Raw genomic sequence first — 19,424 nt, 5'->3', positions numbered from 1 at the left:
TTGTTTTAAGAACCAGCGCCACAAGTGGTACGTTTCGTTTTCACACGTCACATCAGTTAAGTTTCACAACGTCATTTCTTGGAAAGTTTGTATTTTCAGCCTTAGGTTTCTATTTTGCTGTTGCATCAATGTTCACCCCCTCTACAAATAGATTGACGCATTCGTTTGACCAATCAGACCTACATGACAGTGCGAGGATTCACCAATCCGTTTGCTGTAATGAGTTAAACGGAAAACCTGGGTCCGGACTCCACCTGACATACAGAAGTGGCGTATTGATAACCAGAGGACATGCTCTCATAAAACGTTTAATGTCAGAGAGGAGGGAATACTTAATTAGCCAATGGAACGTAGATACGGTGCTGTTACATTCGGAGGGGGGAACACAACATTCGCGTGAAACGGACTTGCTTCGGAAGTCGGCCTCGAATTTGTTTTGTCGACAACTGTGTTATAAACTATTATTCAACGTCCCGTATTTTGTCGGAAATTAACATTAAAACCGTTGACGAGCAAGATATTATAACAACATAAAAATAACAACACCTGGTGAGTGGAAGTTTGAGATCATTTATACATTGCACGCTAAATTGAATGCAAGAAGTGTTACTTAGACACTAACGTAGACCTGGCTGGGAAATGACAGTATCGAAATCGTCTCTCTATTGATTTTATGAGCCTCCCTTGCTTTTGGCGACATTGGATGAATACTTTGATTATGTAAAGTTGGTTCTCCGTTTCTCTCTCTCGTCGGACCAGAATGGCACTGTGGGCGAGGCTCAATACGCTGGACTCTGTTTACCGTAAGCAAGTAGATGACCTGTATGATGGAGACAACCTTCCCATGGACTTACGACATTACCTGGCTTCCTGGATAGAGACGCAGGATTGGTGAGGCAGCATTTTATGGCTTTAGACTCGCATTCACATTTTCTTTTCTGCACACAACACTGCTGTAATGGCTAATCATGCTAACGACGCTAATGGCTATTGAAGTTCATAATTTTACAGATTGTTAACTTGAGAATTTCTTTCTCATAGGGAGACTGCATCACAAGATTATGACAGAGCCATGGTGTTGTTCCAGGTACTGATGGAAGAACTGGATATTCAGCACAGTCGCTTTGTCCAGGAAGACGACTTCCTACAGCAGCATAACATCAGACGCCATAAACACCACTTCCAGGTCTGTGCCAGCTCCACCCCAAGCCCAGGTGCATCTGGGAAGTCTTGAAGAGCAGTGGGCATGGCAGAACAGCCCTCAGCTCATAAAAGTATTGCTAATTCCTTGTTAAGAACCAATGTCTGTAGAGAATGATGAGGGTTGTATATTTGTGTTATTCAGAGCAGCTGGAGAAGCAGTTATCATTGGTTTAGATGGAACAAAACTAAAACAGAAAAAATACAAAATATACATTATTGCTAATGTCACCTGGTCCACTTCTCGTCCACAGCGATATCAGGAACATCCTTGCAATCTGGCCAATGTCATTCTCTGGTTCCTGGCCAAGGAGAAAGAGATTCTGGATAATGCTGAGCTGGCAGAGCAGGTAAGATACATACTGGCCTGCCATGAATAAACAGGTTGTTCATAGCATTAAAACATGACTATCTTCTCCTTCTTCCCCGGTATGTTTTTTTTAAGCCTTCTTGGAAATGGGAACATTTTAACGACAGAAAAATAGTTATTATAAATGTCAACATCTACGTTCTCTGTTCACCACCTTCCTCTTCATCATCATCCTCTTCTTCACAGGTGAGCCTGATCCAGGTCCAGCAGAACCCAATGGAGATTGACATCCAAAGGAATGTGCAGCGTAAGGTGGACATACTCAAAAATAAAGTAGAGGTGAGTTGCCTTCATAGTAAAACCAGTGTTTATCTTGAATAAAACAATAACACATATAACATGTTACTTTAGCATTTCATTTCCTGTAGTGGTGTTTATCCAAACATTTACAACCCTTTATAAGTGATTTAATGATATTTATTTTTTCAATTTCTTAAAATGCAGTGCATGGACCACACAGTGAAATGTCTGGAAGAACAGCAAGATGAATTTGATTTCAAATTTAAGACTCACGAAATGGAAGGTGAGCTCTCACACACATCGATGGTGAAAAATATGTGGACACTTGACACCTATATGATCTTGTTGGACATCCCATTCCAAAACCATGGTTATTAATATTGAGTTGGCCCCTTTGCGGCTATAACAGTTGTCACTCCTCTGGGAGCGCTGTCAGTTGTCAACAGGATTCTGGAGGGTGTCTTGGGGGATTTGTGCCCATTCAGCCCCAAGAGCATTAGGGATGTTGGGCACTGATGTTGGGTGTTGTAGACCTGGCAGCAGATGGCTCTTGAATTCTTCCCAAATGTGTTTGACCCTCAAAGTGGCCTGGTGTTTTGGGCTCCAGTTGTAGGTGCATCAGTGTCAGGATGGGTATTAAAGACCGAATGTATGTTTTCATGCAGCTAGTCCAGCTGAGGCAGATAAGAAGATACTGCAGAATCTTCTTAACAGGCTGGATTTCTCAAGAAAGGTAGAAGAGGACTCATATTCCATCAATATGTTTCCATCCCATGCTACGTCATTGAAATTCTATGGAGATACATGTATAATGTCAACCTGACCCTCTACTCTCTGTCCTGTATCCTATTGTCCCTCCTCCTTACATGTCTGCCTCCTTTCTTCCCTCCCTCAGAACATGTTGGCCGGCCTGGGGGAGCTGTTGGATGTTGCTAAGGATCTTCTGAATGTCCTGGTGAACGATGAGCTAAAGGGGTGGCAGTTAAGGCAGCAGAGGGCCTGTATAGGAGCCCCAGAAGACACCAGCCTTGAGCAGCTGGAAAAATGGTACACACATCCCAGACAGACGGCCCACACACACACAGACACAAACACACATCTAGTGTTGTAGTGGGGACTGAGGAAGTGGGTATGCTATTAGTAGAAACACCATGTTCTGGAATTGTACATTTTCAACATCCATGGAAACTCCTCACCTACTGACAGCTGTGTTCTGTGACCTCACTGTGACTTACTGTATTTGACTTCTAACACCTGTGTAGGTTCACGGCAGAGACGACCTGTCTATTCCAAGTACGAAAGTTCCTCAAGAAGCTGGATGAGTTGATGGGGAAGATGACTTACCAGAACGACCCTTTGATTGCTCAGAAACCTTTGTTGCAGACTAGGGTGGATGACCTGCTCACATCTCTCATCAAAAGGTATTCACTTCACACATAGACATGCTCACACATACATACATACATACATACATACATACATACATACATACATACATACTAAACACGCACTACCACTACATACTGTACATACAAACCTTAGTGTGGTGTGTATGTAGTATATTGTATAGATGGATTGCACTGTGTATTTTTAAGTTCCTTTGTGGTGGAGACTCAGCCGTCAATGCCGCAGGGTAAAGGCCCCTTGGTTCTGCGCACTAATGTCCAGTTCTCTGTCAAGACCAGGTCAGTACCTCAGTTAAAGTTGCTTTACAGCTATGGACCCTACCTTAGGTGCACTATATGTCTCTTATGAGTTCATACCTGGTTTACTTTATAATGAACTTTCTTCTGCAGAATTCTTGTCAAGTTTCCTGAGATGAACCATGCCATGAAGGTGACAGTGTCCATGGACAAGTATGTTGGAATCTTTACTACTGAATTGATTATGTTTCCCTCTAGTGGTCATCATACTGAACTGTGTATATCCTCTTTTCTCCGATTAGGGAGGCCCCTCAGGTTAAAGGGTAAGTAGTTGTTTACACAATCCTAAGAATGTTGTGAGAGGCTAATGTGTGTTGTCACAGAGAAAACTGTGAATGTCATAATAAGGAAGAGCCTGTACAAAAATCATTTTTTTGTAGTAAATGCAAAAATGGTCACATTCTGCTTCTATGTGTTGTGCCTGCAGCTATAGACGATTTAATGTTCTGGGGACCTGCAGTAAAGCCTTGAACATGGCTGAAAGCATGAATGGGGGTATGGTGGCAGACTTCAGACATCTGGTATGTGACATACAAACAGGTATCAAATGGTGACCAGAGAAGTTTGCAGTTAGTTATGCTTGCCCAGAGGTTGTTTGATCCATTTTTTGAACTGTGTTTGTGTGTGTATGCAGACTCTTAAGGAGCAGAAGTCAGGTGGAGGAGGCAAGGGTATTACTGATGTGAGTTTCAATTACTTAATCTTAGTTGTCAACTCAGAAACCAAAAACACAGTTGTATCCAAATATTTTCTCATTACTTGCCATGTGTGGAGATGTGTGTGTTTAGGCTTGTGTGTGTGTGTCTTTATAGTCTCTGTTCCTCTTATTTCCCAGTTGTCTCTCAGTGTTACAGAGGAGATGCATATGATCTACTTTGACACTGTTTTTTACCTGGCAGACTTCTCCGTGTCTCTGGAGGTGGGTCATATTCTCTGCTCTATTATTGGCTGGTAGTGCATTTGACCTACAGTTGTGTGTGTGTGAGAAATTACATTTATGTAAATGTTCTTAAATAATCATCCATTTGAGGAAGGGTTTACGTTACAGCATATATTTTAAACACAAGCTAAGTTGGGCTTAAACCAGTGTCTGTTGTCCTTTTGCCTCCCATAGACCTGGTCTCTTCCTGTGGTCATCATCTCCAACTCCAGCCAGCAGCAGAGTGCCTGGGCCTCTGTCCTCTGGTTCAATATGTTGAGTGAAAACGTAAAGGTGAGACATCATCTGTAGGTCAGAATAAGATGTCCTCAAACCTTGTCAGAAACCAAGATGGTAATTGTATTATCTCTTCTTGATTTTAGAACGTCCTGTTTTTTGCAAATTGTCCTGTTGCCCCTTGGTCCAAGTTTGGCGAAATGTTGAGCTGGCAGTTCCTGTCTGCTACCAAACGAGGCCTAAACTCTTCTCAGCTGGACATGCTTGCACAAAAACTTTTTGGTACAAACACCGCCCTCAACAACATTACCTAATACAATAATACTGTCATCACTATGTGGAAGTGTTTTGCTAAGGATATTTACAGAGTACAGTTGTTGAATTATTGTTGTTTAATATTTTTTGTTACATTAGGAAAACAGGAAAGCTATGAAGCATGCAAAATCTCATGGGCCAAGTTTAGCAAGGTGAGAATTTAGCTTCTGTACAATACACATACAAACTACTTTAATGCCTTACGAACAATCCAGTCAGTTTTTAATGCTAACGTCCTGTGTTGCAGGAGAATGTTCCTGACACAAGCTTCACATTCTGGGTTTGGTTTGATGGGATCCTGGGAATGGTGAAGAACCACCTGGAGAACATTTGGAAAGACGGGTACATTTGTTAACTTTCTACTTTTTACTGTCTGCAATCCTTAGGAAGAGTACAGTGGGCTAATATTTCGACTCGTCAATGCACACGCATAGAAGTATACATTTGACCGTTTTTACTTGAACCTGGGACCAATATTTAATGGCACAGTTGTGAAAAGTATGTATTGATTGAATAGATACTTTTATCCAAAAGACTTGCATACATCTTTGTTGATGTGTCCTGTGCAGCTCCATTATGGGTTTTGTGAGTAAAGGCAAAGGGAAGTCCCTGCTGAAGAAGAAACAGAGAGGCACATTCCTTCTGCGCTTCAGTGAGAGCATCAAAGATGGAGGCATCACCTTCTCCTGGGTGGACTACTCCCCTACTGGTGAGCATGTACAATATTATACATCAATGGTCAGTAAATATATATTGTATTGCATTCTTGTATAGTTGTAATATAAAATTGTATGTTTAACTGAAAAGGTGGTCCTTATCCACTGGCGAAAGTATGCCTCTACACTTTACCGTGAACATATTTTGTATTCATTTTTTTAAATGCAAAGGATCATTTAGTTAAGAACACAATATTACATTTACAGTTACACTTTGTTATGAGATAAATGTATGGTATCCAACCTGGAAGCATTTAGAAAAGATGAATTAGTCTGCAATCTAGTCAGCTGTCACAATGACTGCGCAGCAGCAAATCAAGCCCAAAAGGTCAACAAATATCGGATAGATCTACAAGTCCTTTTGCTCAGCATGTCAGCTCTAGCCAAAGGAATAAACATAATACAATCAGGCAAGCTATAGCCTACATAGTCATGATGCTAATAACAGAATTGAAATCTCTTGAATGATCTAAATAATCCACTCAGTTTTGCTCCAAATTACAAATCTTTTGACAGTGTACAACTATATTTCTGTGAATACATGATGTACAGGTTAAATGTCCCTGCTTTTCATGTTTTCACAATTTATCCCACTAGCCTACATTGGTCAAGAATGAAGGCTTTGGTTGAAACGTTATTTACCTGTTAGTGCCAACAGAAAAATACCAAAGGTTAATACCACCGTAGAAACCTGACGTGTCAAATTCCGTTCGCCATGTAGACCTTGATCCATGATCAGTTATGTCCTTGAACCTAAAGCTCCAAAAAAAAAAAAAAAAAAATGGGTATGCCTACATGAGGTGATTGTCAATAATTAAACAAATGCTGATCAGTTTTACTGCCCAGTTTTCATCTCAAAGTGCACCAGATGTATGCATTTTTTCCAGCAACTAACCACTTTTACCGCTGTCCTAATCACAATTTCTACTGTGGTTTTACTATAGTCACTTGTTTTGTCACTTCGTTCTCCTCATATTCTCTTGGGATCCTTCTTTCTTATCAGGGGAGCCAACTGTCCATTCAGTGCAGCCCTTCACCAAGGTTGACCTCAACCAGATTCCCTTCCATGAGATCATCAGGAACTTCCAGATCCAGATACCTGAGAATGTTCCAGAAAGTCCTTTACTCTACCTCTACCCAAACACCCCCAAAGACAAGGCATTTGAGAAATATTACACAGTGAAGAGTGGAGGTGAGGATTTTGGGTGGTACTGTAAGGGTTAGACATTGAGGTTGTTTTGTAATAAAACGGATAAACAAAGAGTGATGAATATAACCCAAATTAATCTTAAAACCATTCATTTTTCAGCTGACAGTCCATACTTAAAGTACATCAAAACCAGACTGGTTTTCGTCTCAAGGGAGTGAGTATAATTTTTTTCTGTTTATTTCTTATTTGTTCAACTTCAGCATTAGAGTCATTGAAAGATTTATGGAATTCCAACTGTAATAATTCTTCCACCCCCAGTCTTACGATTGACATTGCCATAACAGGTTCTAATAGCTTCAAATCGGAATACCGGTACATTGTCTCCAAGGAAGTAGATGTGTTCTACTCCTTTTACTCTGTCATCAGTCAGTTAAGATGCTGCTTGTAATGGCTGTTCATCATTGGTCATTGTAGGAATACACTGGGCCCTATGTCGCCGGCCAGTTCAGACATGACAAATGGTGAAGGCTTTGAACCAGTGTCCGGTGAGTCATGGTTCGCCTCGCCGTGCTGGACCTCACAGTCTGAAACCCAATCAAACCAGTGCTTGTGCACCTCCCCGCAGGGTCTATATGGGGCTGCCAATGTCATCTGTTTGGGCTTTCTGGGTTTATCTCTTTTTTTCACATTGTGTAGTTAGTGGTCTGGATCTTCATGCCTGACTGTCATATCTACTGTATTGTCAAGTCTGTCAGAGTTTAATTTTTTACGTGAAACTAGGTGATTATTACTAACCAAAACACTGCTTTATGATGATAACCCTGTTTGTGGCCAAAACACTGTCACTAAGGGTACTGAGTGCAACTAACTTACTAAATATCCAAAATAAGTAATCAACTAATCAGTTTTGTTATCATTAAGTTTAGGGTTAGCCCTAACCCTAACTTACTCTTTTCTTTTGTGCCTCATGCATGACTGTGAGATGTCTTGCTACATGTTGTAGCAGACTTGGCTTTGGTTAATCACAGCTGTTCATTTTCACCACCTATGTAGATTCAACTCAATTGTTTGAATGCTGATAACATGCATCAAAAAAGTATAAATCTATTAGAAAGCATATAAATAATAAAGATTTCTAATCTCCTTCATTTTGTTCCTCAGTCCCCGCTTTGGACCCCCTCTTATGCTCCTGGATTGACTGTAATTCCACACATATCGATGAAAATGTGGATTTGGAATTCAACGAGATCTTCATTGACCCCACTTTGTTTCTAACTACCTGACCAATTTGCAGATGTTTCTGGATTTAGCACTGCCTGGTTTCACTCGCACCCATCTGCAATTCTGTGGAAGCACCAACCAAACCCTATAGACCACAGCTCTGACAACTGACCATGTTTAACCCAACTATGTAACGTTATGTATACTTATTCATAATTTGTTGAAAACAAATTATATCTGAGCATACAGTTGAAACCTACGTTCACCTGTACATTTGATCTAGAGAACACATTGAATGCTACTCCTCCTCAGTTGCAGCCTGCTAGTTAAACTAGAAGCTATAAACAAGACAATGCCATAGTTTTAACGAGAATACTTTGATTCTTCGAGGCATCTGAAAAGGAACACATGGTGGTCCAGTGACGCACACAGGAACATGGCTCCTCTCATCAGAACCCCCCAAGATTGCTCTTTGTTTCTTTGCACTAGTGGCTGATGGGGACACTTTTTTTTCTTGTACTTTAGTTTGTGCAAAACTGTACAACAGAATACTGTTTTTTATGTTGTTTGCTTGTCTGCTCAAACATAGTTGTCACAATTAGTACCTGAAATCTTACTTTAGCAAGGCAATTATGATATACTTAAACCTGTACTCATAATTATATGTATGCGCTGTCTTTGGTGACTGATGACGATAAGTCTCTCACACATGTAGGAGTGGTGACGTGGTTTATGTTGCCTCAAGCTTACAATACATCTCATTCATTTTCGCATGGCAGATAACAGTTTAGTAACATCTGATGTACATATACCTGCGTAGAGCAGTTTTGTGAATCACGTCACCTCAGTCATTGCTTGTGACTCACCATGATCTGTTTCTCAATATCGTTCATTCAAAGCATGTCTAAACTTGCCCATTGTAACCGTAACAAATTCAGAAGTTCCTCTGTGAGGAAATCAGACCATTATTGTGTAAAACAGATTATCCCATGTGCAGGAAATATGGTAATAATACTCTCTGTTGAGTCATCAATGTGGACTTCACACATTAGCTGATTTGGAGCCTTGATATTGAATATTATTGATGTATTAAAAATAAAATGTTTAATATTATTCATAGACAAGATATGTCATGAAACACACATGAATTTGTATCAGGACAGTGTTACAGCTTCCTTCATGTCTTTATGACTCTGTACCACTCTAAGTGGTGGCACATTAAGTTCAGATTTAATGCTGCCTTCAAGCATATCACTGCACAACACATTTTTTATGATACATGTGACTGCCTGATGTAATTGGGATAAGGATATGTAACAACAAATTACTTTTGTTTCAGAGCTGGGAAGGTAAGGTTAATTTGACTAACTTCTGGTGGTGAGCTGCAGTAGATTAGCTGGAAAAGGGAACCCAGGATGTAGCTAGTGTGTCCAGAGACTTCTGAGAGGGCTGGCAGCCCTGGTAAGCAGAGCTTTGTAGGCCTGGCCAAACTGACGGTTCATGGCAGCGTAGAGAATGGGGTTGATGCAACTGTTCAGCCAGGTCAGGTTGTCGCAGAACATGTGGAGGGCCTGGGGGGCTCGACCCTGCTTGTCTGCCATGTTCAGGAGCAGAAAAGGGACAAAACAGAAAACAAAACACAGAAACACAGTGAAACACATCCGGGTCACACGTTTGAACTCTCCATCCTCTTCTGAAGAGGAGGAGGGCTGGACAGCAGAGGGAGTTGGTGTAGCCATGATGGGTGGGGGTGGTGCAGGGGTGAGGGCAGGGGGGGGCTCCTCTCCCCCTGTAGGGTCAGCTGAATGTGATGCACGAGCAGAGCCCTGGGTAGTTGTGTGAGAGGAGGAGGATATCCCAGTATGCTCCTCTTCTCTGTCTCCACTCATGTTATGGGCTAGTTCCCCCCTGGCTGCTGATCTCACACCGCTGTCCCCTTCTGTCCCCTGTGCCTCTGTGAGGGGAGGCTTCTTCCTGGATGAGCGTCTGCTGAACCTGTACTTGACCAGTGCTTTAGCTGCCACCCGGACTCGCCGGTAGATGAGCAGGTAGAAGAAGCCAACACAGCCCAGGCCGATGAAGAAGTAGAAGACGAGCAGTATGGTGGTGTAAGGACGCCCTCTGGTGCGGTGAAAACTGCATGTGCACACCTGTGGTACAAAATCATAGACAGACCAGAATGGACCAAAGCTGGCCAATGTCAGGGCCCAGGTGGAGGGAAGAAGGAGGGCAAGGCCTCGTCTAGAGAACACACGTTCAAACACGGGCCTTCTAGCAACCAGCAGGTATCGACTCACTGCTATCAGACACAGAGTGAGGATGGAGACGGATTTTGAGAGGCAGACGAGGAGGCCAAAGATCCTGCACCACAAGGGGCCGCCCCTCCAGTGGAGGTGCAGGTAGGAGTCGATGGAAACAGGCTGTAGCAAGGTGCAGTACAGGATGTCAGCCACTGCCAGGTTGACGATCAACACATTAAAGCGAGTCCTTAGTCGCAAGTCTGAGGCGAAGACCAGGATAGTCAGTATGTTGCCCACTGTGCCGACAACTGACACAAAGGACCCCCACAGCACGCCAAAGTAGCGGTAGCCCTCCACTGAGGGATCATAACAGGAGAAGGAGTCATTTGTAATGTTTAGCATCTTCTGTGTGAAGGTCCGGACATCCAACTACAAAAGAACAGAGCAATCGTCATCAGTGGTCTTAAAAAGGAAGCACAGTATTTGTTCCCCTTTTCACTTACCACTTCTGACAACAGGAAACTTTTCAAATTGCCACCTCACTGTTCGCTTACTGAAAATGAGAAGTCCTTGGTCTACAGAATATGTCATATCCTATAGGGCAGGCCCACAAGTGGCACATATTGCGGTAAGCCTAATCTTAACAGGTAGTTATGCTATAACCCTCTCCCTTCATACAGTCACTGTCCAATAAAGATTTATTTAAAAACTAAACAAGAACTCTATCAATACAACAGTTGTAAACCACAGTGTACAGTACTAACCCTTTGGGTCACAATCATACAAATGTATAGCATAGTAAAAACCTGTCTCTAAACAGAGAATCCAGAATAGTAAATGTGTACCTGATTGAGGATGTATATCTCATTTGATGAAGTTGCTCGTAAGCTGTGTTGTGTCTTGAGGTCTTGTTGAGTTCTGTCTTGATTGGCAATAAAAACCCTCTGTGTTCTTGCCATGTATACGTTGAACTGAATGTTCATTGAACTGAGCTTGTTTGTTCTGTCTGCACTTCCTTATGTACAGTTATGCTGTTTTTACATATCAGACATCCCAACCTGCAAAAACTCATTTCAGGGATGTGGTTTCACCAGCTAGGTACAGCCCCCCCCCCCCCCCACGGAAGCTAAATCAGGACGTGCGCTGTGTCACTCTCTCACCACGTCTGTCACTCGCTCTCTCTTTTCCAGAGCCTGTCTACCAGAAATGACCATTGAACTGTCTCTTGCTCGCTTTAAAACCAAAAATATATATATTTCAGGGATATTTTATAGAATTTGCTGCCATCAGGGAGCCGCTATTACAACACGGAAGACTTCCAGAACTTCCAGGAGACTTGGGATGTCTGACATATTTAAATATTCTTTCCACCAACATATAGGCCAGTGGACCAGATGAGTCATCATGGCCTGCTCTCGGAACCAAACCAAAGAGGCCTAGCACCGCTTATACCTTCATTGGAGATTTTCTATGTTCGTTTGGTCACAATGAACAACCTGAGGTCATATAGAGGTGGCTGCTCTTTTCTAGCAAAAGGGGATCCACATCAGGCCGTTTTTTCACTTGATACCTGCTACAACGCTCTCCCTTCATGCTGTCACTTTCCAATAAAGATGTATTTAAAAAACAAAACAAGAACCCATCAATACAACAGTTGTAAACCACAGTGTACAGTACTAACCCTTTGGGTCACAGTCATACAAATTTATAGCATTTCTACCTGATTGTGGATGTATGTCTCATTTATGTTTGATGAATTTGCTAGTAAGCTGCAGCTTCCTATGGTTTCAGGCTGAAGAGTCTTGGACTGTGTTGTCTTTATTGAATGAGGTCTTGTTGAGTTCTGTCTTGATTGGCAATAAAGACCCTCTGTGTTCTTGCCTTGTGTAAGTAGATCTGAATGTTCTTTGATCTGAGCTTGTTTGTTGTGTCTGCACTTCCTTATGTACAGTTATATGCTGTTTTTACATATTTAAATATTCTTTCACCAGCCAGTGGACCAGATGAGTCATGGCCTGCTCCTGGCACCAAACCAAAGAGGCCTAGCGCCGCTTCTACCTTCATTGGAGATTGGACTAGCACACAGGGACTAGCACCAAGGATAAACAGCAGAAAAAGCGAGGCAGAAACTCTTCCTGAATCCCCTCTCCTACTGTCCCACTCGGAAATCGATTAGAACCACTGGGAACTCTGTTTCCCTTGTGTGTGGAATCCATGGCAAAAAGGCAAAGGAGTGCTAGCCACGCTGCTAGCAAACATGAAGGGCCCAGAACCCTGACACACCGTGATGGTCACTACTACACTTATCAGAATCAGAAAGGGTTTTATTTGCCATGAAAGTTCGCACAGACAAGGAATTTATTTTGGCAGGAAGGTGCATACATTTGACATATAGGAATCTTAAATAAGTGGTGTACAAATCTAACTATACTAAAGATACAAAGTCTAACTAATACTAAGGGGCTAAAGTTTTTAGAATTAATGTAGAATGCAAATTTAGAATGCAAATTTAGAATTCAAATTCAACACCGACGCGTCATTGTCTGCTGTGACCAGTGTCGTGCCAAGGCACTTATCCCCGCCAGGATTTGTATCCCCTGGCCGCGGGATGCACGTACACTCTAACGTACAGTTTAACTGCTGCACTTCGAATTCACCTCTTAAATTGAACCAAATAGCGACGTGGAAGACTCGACAGGGTTTTCCATAGTAACAGGGGACTCATTTATCTACATAAATAAGTTTATTTGTCTGTTACATTAAACAAATGTCTATTTAGACAATTCCAGCGACGTGTGAATTGTTTAATGCATCGTTTAATATTGTGGATTAATCGACAGTTTTTTCCAAAGATCCATATTGCCATGCATCTTAGCTACTAGGCTGACTGATAGGCCTATCTATGTGACTCGACATCACATGCAGATTTATGAACAATACTTTTTCCTTTTAATCTAGGCTACCTCCATCTGTCCATTCTCTGCTGGTGTGGTCTGACAAGGATGCCGCGTCTTTGCTAACCTTTCCCTCCCTGGCTTCTAATGTGATTTGTCCAAAGACGGTCTGGACCTTGATAAGTATCACTCCCTCCTTAAATCCTTCTCTTCTCACATAACTGGTGCTAAAACCCTCTACTTTCTGAACAAAATTAACTCTGCTTCAAACCCCCACAAACTTTTTTCTACCTTCTCCACCCTTCTTAACCCACCTCCCCCACCCCCTCCCTCCACCCTGACAGCAGACGACTCCCCTAAAGTCGTCGACATTAGCAGTCGGTTCCCTAAACCCAACTTTCCTTCCCTCTCACCCTCCATGACTGACCCAACTTAATGTCTAAACTCTTTCTTTCCCTTGTCCGAGGTAGAGCTCCCTGACCTCATTCTCTCTCATGGCCCCACCTCCTGTCCCCTTGATCCTATCCCCTCCCCTCTCTTTCAAACCACCTCCCCCTCCATCATAACTTTTCTTCTCCATGTCCTAAACTCCTCTCTTACCTCCGGCACCTTTCCCTCTGCCTTCAAATAGGCCAGAGTTACCCCTCTACTCAAAAAACCCTCCCTTAACCCTGCCGTCCTCCAGAACTACAGACCGGTATCATTGTTACCCTTCTTTTCAAAAACAATTGAACGTGCTGTATCTAACCAACTGTCAAACTTTCTCTCCCAGAACAACCTGCTTGACCCCAACCAATCGGACTTCAAGACTGGCCACTCCACAGAGACTGCCCTCCTTTCAGTCACCACTGCCCTCCAGTCTGCCAGAGCGGCTTCCGGGTCATCCATCATCATTCTGCTGGACCTTTCTACAGCGTTTGATACGGTTAACCACCAGATCCTGCTCTCCAGACTTTCTGAGATGGGCATCACTGGCACTGCACTCCAGTGGATCTCATCCTACCTGTCGGGAAGATCCTACCAGGTCCCCTGGGGAGGCAAACTGTCAGGTCCTCGCCAGCTCTACACTGGTGTCCCACAGGGCACCGTCCTTGGACCCCTCCTCTTCACTCTGTACACCACCTTCTTGGACCAATCATCACCTCCCATGGCTTCTCCTACCACGCAGCTGTACCTGTCGTTCCCCCGACTGATCCGGGGATCTCAGCTAGGATTGAGGCCTGCCTCACAGACATCTCCGCCTGGATGACCGAGCACAACCTCCAGCTGAACCTCGCCAAAACAGAACTTCTCATCATCCCGGCTAAACCCTCCATCTCCCACGATCTGTCAATCACCCTGGGATCTGCGATGGTGACCCCCTCATCCTCTGCCAGGAACCTTGGGGTTACCATGGATGACGAGCTCTCCCTCACGGCCCACATTGCTGCAGTGTCCCGGTCGTGTAGATTCACCCTCTACAACATCTGGAAGATCAGGAGATACTTGCACTCCACCCAGCTGCTAGCCCAAGCACTGGTCCTCTCCAAGTTGGACCACTGCAACTCGCTGCTCGCTGGTCTCCCAGCATGTGCAACCCGCCCTCTTCAGAGGATTCAGAATGCGGCGGCCCGCCTGGTCTACAATCTACCCAGACGCTCCCATGTTACCCCGCTCCTCATCTCTCTCCACTGGCTACCCATCAACGCACGTATCAGATTCAAGACCTCACCTACGGTCTTCTTCAGACAACCGCCTGGTGGTCCCACCGCTCAAGACCGCCCGGTCCCAACACAAGCTCTTCTCCTGCCTGGCCCCCTGTAGGCTGTGAATCGAAAGGCCAGAGACGCGCTTGGTGTTTGTCCCTGGCTTGGGAACCACAATTCACCTTTGGTTAGATTCTCGGGGAGATAATTGACTCGTTAATATCTGACTCCAATTTTTGACAATGTGCACAAGTGCGTTACCTGTAACCTGGAGCGCTAAACAGTTAATGACATGAAACTCTGACGTAGGTAAAAATCGTCTGCTTGATCAGAGCACCGACCCTTAAGTATGCGTGTTCACTAAACAGTCGTTTATCTCTACTATAATATGGATTTTAACCATAGTAGACCTAGTAGGATGTGTAATCGATCACTCAGAGGCTCCGGTAAATTCCTTCGGAGCGTGGAGATCCACTGTAAGTGACTCAGAGGCCTTAAGTTAAAACCTACTCCAAAAGTCTATGTTTATAATCAGTTAGCGGCATCAACCAGACTAGATCAAAGTTTTTCACCGCCGTAGCTTGATAGATACGTTTCAAGGAGAACAAGTACTTTAAAATGCACACATTAATAGTTTATTATCTAAATAGCAAGATAATCAATACAATGACAATGAAATATCATCAAGTACAAAACATACCTTCAGAGCAATGGTTAACGAAGGTATTCACAATGAGGACTAGGCGCCTAACGCACCGGAGCTGTATCGTAAACAGAACTCCAAGTGATTGGTAAAAACTTCTTCCTATATACACCCAAACCTGACTAAAATGGGGACACCGGTCATGTGACAGAAAAGTTGTCGAACGCATACACATTCAAATTGGATCATTAATCAAGACTGCAGTAGACAAAGTGGTGCCCTTGCAAGACAAGGGAATATGTTAAACACATGTTGGTCTGCTGCAGGCACAAACTCTGTAAACCCTGTACATGTACATGTTACAGTGTTAAAATTATTACTAGAATGTTACACACAAAATAAGATCAAACATTACATTTAAAGCTGTTTAGAACCTTATTTTCAAGAACACAACCTTTAATGATAATTTCAGAGTCTTCCTCTGTCCACCTTCCTCTTCAACTGTTGAGACCACCTCTCCAGAGGTGTGTCATCAAGGTGTGATTGTCATTTTAGCATTAATGCAAATCAACAACTGTCCCAGACGAGTGTCTGGGTGACCAGTGACAAAGGGGCTGCCAAAACAGCCCTACACCCCCAATGGTGGAACCAGCTCCCCACTTCCATCAGGGACACTGACTGTCTCCCCACCTTCAAGAAAAGGCTCAAGACGCACCTGCTCCGGGAGTACAACGGCACTTAGGAATGCTTGGCTGGACCTGATGTTAGTTTCCTCCAGGAACACAATGACTCTTATTGAGAGACTTGTGTTGCTCTTGTAGGCTAGTTATAACGAAGTTAACTCTTGTAAACGTGTACTCGCTGTGAAATATTTTACTGTTGATTGTTCTTCTACAGGTATAGTCTTGTACTTATTGGGGTTCATTTTGTTTTCATTTCTAACTTGTATAACTGCATGCTCTTATGGGTCTTCCTTTGGCACTTGTTTAGTTTTTCACAATGTCTGCTTCATGTTTTGGCTGCTTGCAATGTTTGAGACTACCTTGTTGTCATGATCAGTGATCTATGCTCTTTTGTAAAGCTCTCTCTTGGAAGTCGCTTTGGATAAAGCGTCTGCTAAATGCATAAATGTAAATCTGTGTTTTAATTTAGTTTAATATGGCTTTTCAATTAACCACTTTGTTCACCTGTCTACCATATGAGTTACAGAGGGAATACACATTATATCAGGCCGTTTATCACTGTGTACCCCCTCCCTAACATGCAAAGGGTCTGTCCTGCCATCCTTTTGTGTTATGTTCTGTGTTTTTGGTCACCATTGTGACTGAACTCGATGCTTACATTTATTTCGGCTATATTTATTCTCATAATCTCCTAATAAAATTACAATTCTCCATGGTCACGTTATCTGACGTCTTAAGTTAGAGGCTATTATCTGGTGATTATGAGTCAAGAAACTACTGTTAGGATCAGACATCGTTCACAAAATGGATCCTGAAGAATATAAAAAGATACGAAATTACAAAGTGAAACGCCAGTATCCAACAAACTTGTCAAAGAAAGAAAAGTTGCTTCTTCAAATAAATGCTAGCCTTTATGATGTTGAAGGTAGGTACATTTAAATGTATTTTGAGTTTGAAGCTTTCTTTGATAATTTCCTCAGCCAGTTAACAAGCATGGGCGGATATTATGTTGTAATAACAGTGGTGGAGGCCTACATGGCTTACTCAGATTCATTACCCTATTATTAGGCTATTGGTTAAAGCTTAAACCATTGTGGCTTAATCAAGTTTATTGAAAAAAAAACAAGGATCATGATATGTAACAACAAATTACTTTTGTTTCAGAGCTGGAAAGGTGAGGTTAATTTGACTAACTTCTGGTGGTGAGCTGCAGTAGATTAGCTGGAAAAGGGAACCCAGGATGTAGCTAGAGTGTCCAGAGACTTCTGAGAGGGCTGGCAGCCCTGGTAAGCAGAGCTTTGTAGGCCTGGCCAAACTGACGGTTCATGGCAGCGTAGAGAATGGGGTTGATGCAACTGTTCAGCCAGGTCAGGTTGGCACAGAACATGTGGAGGGCCTGGGGGGCTCGACCCTGCTTGTCTGCCATGTTCAGGAGCAGAAAAGGGACAAAACAGAAAACAAAACACAGAAACACAGTGAAACACATCCGGGTCACACGTTTGAACTCTCCATCCTCTTCTGAAGAGGAGGAGGGCTGGACAGCAGAGGGAGTTGGTGTAGCCATGATGGGTGGGGGTGGTGCAGGGGTGAGGGCAGGGGGGGGCTCCTCTCCCCCTGTAGGGTCAGCTGAATGTGATGCACGAGCAGAGCCCTGGGTAGTTGTGTGAGAGGAGGAGGATATCCCAGTATGCTCCTCTTCTCTGTCTCCACTCATGTTATGGGCTAGTTCCCCCTGGCTGCTGATCTCACAGCTATGTGTGGCCACACCACTCCCTAGACCGCTGTCCCCTTCTGTCCCCTGTGCCTCTGTGAGGGGAGGCTTCTTCCTGGATGAGCGTCTGCTGAACCTGTACTTGACCAGTGCTTTAGCTGCCACCCGGACTCGTCGGTAGATGAGCAGGTAGAAGAAGCCAACACAGCCCAGGCCGATGAAGAAGTAGAAGAAGAGCAGTATGGTGGAGTAAGGACGTCCTCTGGTGCGGTGAAAACTGCATGTGCACACCTGTGGGACGAACACATAGACGGACCAGAGTGGGCCAAAGCTGGCCAAACCCAGGGCCCAGGTGGAGGGAAGAAGGAGGGCAAGGCCTCGTCTAGAGAACACACGTTCAAACACGGGCCTTCTAGCAACCAGCAGGTATCGGCTCACTGCTATCAGACACAGAGTGAGGATGGAGACGGAGTTTGAAAGGAAAAGGAGGAGGCCAAAGATCCTGCACCACAAGGGGCCGCCCCTCCAGTGGAGGTGCAGGTAGGAGTCGATGGACACAGGCTGTAGCAAGGTGCAGTACAGGATGTCAGCCACTGCCAGGTTGACGATCAACACATTAAAGCGAGTCCTTAGTCGCAAGTCTGAGGCGAAGACCAGGATAGTCAGTATGTTGCCCACTGTGCCGACAACTGACACAAAGGACCCCCACAGCACGCCAAAGTAGCGGTAGCCCTCCACTGAGGGATCATAACAGGAGAAGGAGTCATTTGTAATGTTTAGCATCTTCTGTGTGAAGGTCCGGACATCCAACTACAAAAGAACAGAGCAAATCATCGTCAGTAGTCTTAAAAAGGAAGCACAGTTATGCACTCAGTTAGGGATTTGTTCCCCTTTTCACTTAACACTTATGACCAAAACATTGATTGTCTATAATTGCCACCTCACTGTTCGCTAACTGAAAATGAGAAGTCCTTGTTCTACAGGACAAGTCACATCCCATTGGGCAAACCCACAAGTGGGTGCATATTGCAGTAGGCTTACTCTTAACAGGCTGCTACAATGCTCTCCCTTCATACTGTCACTGTCCAATAAAGATTTATTTAAAAACAAAACAAGAACTCTATCAATACAACAGTTGTAAACCACAGTATACAGTACTAAACCTTTGAGTCACAATCATACACATTTATATAAAAACAGAGAAGCCAGAATAATAAATGTGTACCTGATTGTGGAAGTATATCTCATTTGATGAAGTTGCTCGTAAGCTGCAGCTCTCTATGGCTTCAGGCTGAAGAGTCTTGGGCTGTTTTGTGTCTTGAGGTCTTGTTGAGTTCTGTCTTGATTGGCAATAGAGTCCCTCTGTGTTCTTGCCTTGTATAAGTTGAACTGAATGTTTTTGGATCTGAGCTTGTTTGCTCTGTCTGCACTTCCTTATGTACAGTATAATATGTATCTGCTGGTTCCTTTTATGCTTACAAGAGCTTACCCACTCTT

At 43.5% G+C, this 19,424-nt stretch overlaps 3 protein-coding genes across 5 annotated transcripts; 1 reads left to right on the top strand and 2 right to left on the bottom strand.

The window, feature by feature from the left end:
- Window positions 1–133: 133 nt before the first annotated feature.
- stat2 (signal transducer and activator of transcription 2) lies at window positions 134–9,184 on the top strand. Of its 3 annotated transcripts, XM_084705892.1 has the most exons (24): window positions 134–549; window positions 760–891; window positions 1,042–1,186; window positions 1,455–1,550; window positions 1,757–1,849; window positions 2,015–2,093; window positions 2,476–2,543; window positions 2,706–2,857; window positions 3,073–3,231; window positions 3,406–3,495; window positions 3,607–3,666; window positions 3,756–3,776; window positions 3,941–4,034; window positions 4,148–4,195; window positions 4,349–4,432; window positions 4,628–4,726; window positions 4,816–4,951; window positions 5,084–5,136; window positions 5,232–5,326; window positions 5,554–5,693; window positions 6,704–6,892; window positions 7,010–7,064; window positions 7,325–7,395; window positions 8,012–9,184. In XM_084705892.1, the coding sequence occupies exons 2-24, from the start codon at window positions 761–763 to the stop codon at window positions 8,131–8,133; spliced, it is 2,280 nt and encodes a 759-aa protein (XP_084562018.1). In that variant the 5' UTR covers window positions 134–549; window position 760; the 3' UTR covers window positions 8,134–9,184. The 3 variants fall into 3 exon arrangements, with proteins under 3 accessions (XP_084562018.1, XP_084562020.1, XP_084562021.1); XM_084705894.1 differs by lacking the exon at window positions 7,325–7,395; XM_084705895.1 differs by lacking the exon at window positions 134–549 and having other exon boundaries at window positions 768–891; window positions 1,088–1,186.
- Window positions 9,185–9,236: 52 nt separating this feature from the next.
- Window positions 9,237–11,411, bottom strand: LOC146272831 (G-protein coupled receptor 84-like). The gene is made up of 2 exons (XM_084705896.1): window positions 11,157–11,411; window positions 9,237–10,740 (listed from the first exon to the last, which is right to left on the bottom strand). The coding sequence occupies exons 1-2, from the start codon at window positions 11,292–11,294 to the stop codon at window positions 9,493–9,495; spliced, it is 1,386 nt and encodes a 461-aa protein (XP_084562022.1). The 5' UTR covers window positions 11,295–11,411; the 3' UTR covers window positions 9,237–9,492.
- Window positions 11,412–17,288: 5,877 nt separating this feature from the next.
- LOC146272830 (G-protein coupled receptor 84-like) lies at window positions 17,289–19,355 on the bottom strand. The gene is made up of 2 exons (XM_084705899.1): window positions 19,153–19,355; window positions 17,289–18,737 (listed from the first exon to the last, which is right to left on the bottom strand). Exon 2 carries the CDS (start codon window positions 18,708–18,710, stop codon window positions 17,463–17,465), a length of 1,248 nt encoding a protein of 415 aa, XP_084562025.1. The 5' UTR covers window positions 18,711–18,737; window positions 19,153–19,355; the 3' UTR covers window positions 17,289–17,462.
- Window positions 19,356–19,424: the final 69 nt, after the last annotated feature.

The sequence above is a fragment of the Hypomesus nipponensis genome, chromosome 9, assembly GCF_054491055.1.
Source record: "Hypomesus nipponensis isolate SF chromosome 9, ASM5449105v1, whole genome shotgun sequence".
Lineage (NCBI taxonomy): Eukaryota > Metazoa > Chordata > Actinopteri > Osmeriformes > Osmeridae > Hypomesus > Hypomesus nipponensis.
This window is presented reverse-complemented; position numbering and strand designations above follow the sequence as displayed.